Source organism: Monopterus albus, unplaced genomic scaffold (assembly GCF_001952655.1).
Source record: "Monopterus albus unplaced genomic scaffold, M_albus_1.0 scaffold185.1, whole genome shotgun sequence".
NCBI classification, from domain to species: domain Eukaryota; kingdom Metazoa; phylum Chordata; class Actinopteri; order Synbranchiformes; family Synbranchidae; genus Monopterus; species Monopterus albus.
The window spans coordinates 72138-75570 of record NW_018128065.1 but is presented as its reverse complement, the minus strand read 5'-3'; the positions used below and the strand labels follow the sequence as shown (position 1 = coordinate 75570).

General features: G+C 43.2%; 1 protein-coding gene across 8 annotated transcripts in view; it reads left to right on the top strand.

Moving 5' to 3' along the window:
* The window catches only part of kalrna (kalirin RhoGEF kinase a), a 110953-nt gene that overhangs the window by 76128 nt on the left and 31392 nt on the right, over positions 1 to 3433 (top strand). For all 8 annotated transcript variants that reach the window (XR_002276331.1, XM_020617091.1, XM_020617089.1 and 5 more), the window contains 2 exons: positions 1828 to 1906; positions 2122 to 2289. Coding sequence is in view for 7 of the 8 variants with exons in the window: in XM_020617091.1 (XP_020472747.1) it covers positions 1828 to 1906; positions 2122 to 2289 (247 nt within the window). In the remaining variant the exon portion in view is untranslated. The remainder of the gene's footprint in view (positions 1 to 1827; positions 1907 to 2121; positions 2290 to 3433) is intronic.

Genomic DNA, 3433 nt, shown 5'->3' with positions numbered 1-3433 from the left:
GGGATGTCAGGGCAACGGGTCTGTAATGTTTTGGCCCCGTAGGATGAGATATTTTAGGAGCCAGGACCACGCAGGATGTCTTCCACAGAGCCAGGACTTCTGTGGCCTTCCTGGCATTAATCCTCCTTAACTCCCTCCTGACCTGGTCTGCCGTGAGGCAGAGGGGGCTGATGGGCGTTGACTGCACAGGAGCTGTGGGATGTTGAGAAAGCCCCATGACAGTGGGAGGAGGGGCAAGGTCTGGCTGGGGTCTATTAAAAAACAGATTCAGTTCATTTGCCCAGGCCTTGTCCCCCACGACCTGGTGACCATCTCCACTTTTACCATGACCCAAGATGTGTTTCAGACCCCTCCATACCTCACGCACGTTGTTATTCTCCATGCTCTGCTCCAGCTTCTTCCTGTAGCTAGCCTTGCACCTCCGGATCATGTACTTTAGTTCCCGCTGCACCCTGCTCAGCTGCTCCTTGTCCCCTGAGAGGAAAGCCCTCTTCTCATTTAGCAGTACTTTTAACTCGGGGCTCACCCACGGCTTGTTGTTAGGAAAACACCGTACTCTCCTGGATGGTACGATATTTTCCACACAGAAGTTTATGTAATAAAATAAAACTTTTATTTGTACGCAGAGTTTGACTGTATCAGGTCAAAGCCATCATAGTTCCACCTGCAACTTGAGCACGAGTTTAATCACCCAGAATAAGTGAACACACCTGCGTGCGCCTGCAGGGCCTGGTGACACTGTGTGCACGACCATCTGTTTAGTACAAAGTCACCTGTACCTTTTATAGAAACAGGGATCCTTGTTGCTAGGAGATCTTTAAGCTGGATAAGAGCACCTGCTTACACTTGCGCACACACACTGCCTGAAATTTTGCAAGACAATGAGAGCGGAGCAGGGGAAAATGTTCGGGAGGGAAAGTACTGCCTTGACATCGCAGAAGACACTTTTGTTCCACTGTACATAGATTTATCGTCTACTTTGTGTTGACTGCTGTGCACTGTAGCACCTAGTGTAACTGGTTTAATCTGTTTACTGGGTATACTGGGGTTGTTGGCACCGTCTGATGACACTGATTGTTTTGTCTTAATCTGCATTTGCAGTTCACCTTAAAATACAAATACAGGCAAACAGTAGCTGTTCAGTCAGTTTGAAGATAACAAGGGCGCCGTCTGAGTGTGCTACTGGTATATCAGCCATAACAGAGGTGATGTGCTGATGCATCCGGTTGAACTGGTTCAGCTTGGCTTGGCTGTTTTTGGTTAGAAATTTCTTAGTCTGACACCATCATGTTGTCTTTCTATGAAAGTGGAGCTCAGTCATTTCCAGGTTGGGAAATGGTTCAAGTTTGTGCTCAACCTAACTGTCTGGAGCAACAGAGTGTGTGAAAACACACGCCACCGTTTTTTCTTTGGTTGATTTCTGAACTAACTGAGGATGTTGTATTAGCTCTCACAGCTTTTGTTCATGCTCAGCTCAGCTCTTTATTCAGTGTGTAGCGTTCAGTGGTGGTTATAAAATCAAAGAGAAGTCAGGAATATATTTGCAGTGCTGCCAACTCCTCCTGTTCCTACTGTTAGGAACTAATCGATTTCCTGCAGGAAATATTTAATGTTGTGTAAACCCAAATGTCAGGATTGACTTTCTCTTCCTCTGTTATCAGATGTATTTTTAGCCAATTCTTTGAAGCTAAAGTGTATAAAAGAATGTTAGACAACTTTTAAGTACTGACAATGTTGTTTATTCTGTATATTTGGCCTCACATAAATAGTGTAATGTTCTGAGATTTCAGAAGTCCAACAGTGTCTCTCATCCCTTTCATTTTGCAGCTCTCTGGTGGCTGTGAGCTGACAGTCGTCCTTCAGGACTTCACAGCAGGATGCAGCACCGAGATGTCTGTCAGCACAGGTGAGACAAACATCATTGGTCCTCTTCACCCACCACAGCCTGGATCTGCCTGCTGATTTTGTTCATTCATAGTGATTCACTTTAGTTTGCATATAGTATATGTTTATATTCCCCTTTGGAGATATAACATTTGTATCTGGAAATATCAACTACAAGGTCAAATGAGCCCTGAAGTGAACACACCATCAAACAGCACTGTCTGCTCTTCTGCCCAGGTCAGACAGTCGAGCTTTTGGAGCGGCCGAGCGAGCGGCCCGGCTGGTGTCTGGTCCGAACCACCGACCGCAGCCCACCACAGGAGGGGCTGGTCCCCAGCTCCACGCTCTGCATGTCCCACTCACGCTCCAGCATGGAGATGGACTGTTTCTTCAGCTCAGGGAAAGGTAGGAATAACAATGTTGAAGTCCTGCTGCTTTGTCTTAAAGATCAGAGGGTTTGACTTGGTTTGATCTACATCTACATATGCATTGCTCAGAGTAAAAGATTGCTAGGTTCTCTATAAGAGATAAATAGATTGAAAAAGAATGTGGTCCACTTAAATACTCCTATCTGCTTTTTTCTTTCTGACTCAGCGTGTTCTTCATGGTGAATTAGTTGATCAGGAGAACTGTGTCCAGTTTTGACACTGGTTTGTCAGCATTTCATTTCTCTTCCATAGCAGAAACAGAATAAACTGTGCTGTGAATCGAGAGGTTGTGAATGATACAGTATGCACACATGTATAAAAACAAACTCTCTTTAACACAATTTGACACTTATCACACACTTGGAAGTGAAATAAATGTTTATGGTAGTTAATGCCAGAGTGCTCAAACGCAGCCTGACTGGATTGAAGTTCAGTCAAATTGTATAATAAGGGAAACCAGACCAAGTCCAGCTCTGATGTGTTTCCTGAAGAAATAAGTTTAGAAAATGCTCAAATTTGAAACTTAACTCAAAATAAAGAATAACTCTAAATTTATCCTGTTTATCACGCCAGTTTTAACGAGACCTGCAGAAGTAGAGGGCATTTATTTCTTTAAGCTGTCATTTCAAGTAATCTGATCTGTACTGACCTCTACTGGTGAGTTGTGATATTACAGTAAGCATGAAACATCTCATCTACTGAGCCCCCCTCAGACCTAATGTACAGAGCTCCTAAAATAAATACAATTAAATGATCATCATGTATTTATGCATCATTTATTAAGGACAAAGTATAAATTAGATGATCTTTAAGCTAATGGAAGTTGTGTGTCTGCTGTAACACAGCATTTGGAGAGGATGTTTCTATGGAGATAAAATACTATCAAAAATGTTACAAATGCGTGTTTAACGTTTTGTCTGTAACAAGCGATTTGTGTGTGTGTGTGTCATGCTGTTCACAAATGCATGCTGTACAAACTGCACATAAAACACATTTTACAAATGCTTAAAATCGATTTTTCGTGTGCAGTTCTTTAGAAAGTACGTACACATTGTTACCTACGCATGCGTGGATCGTCTAACACACACGAATCACCTTCCGCGCGCACACAGATTTTTGAG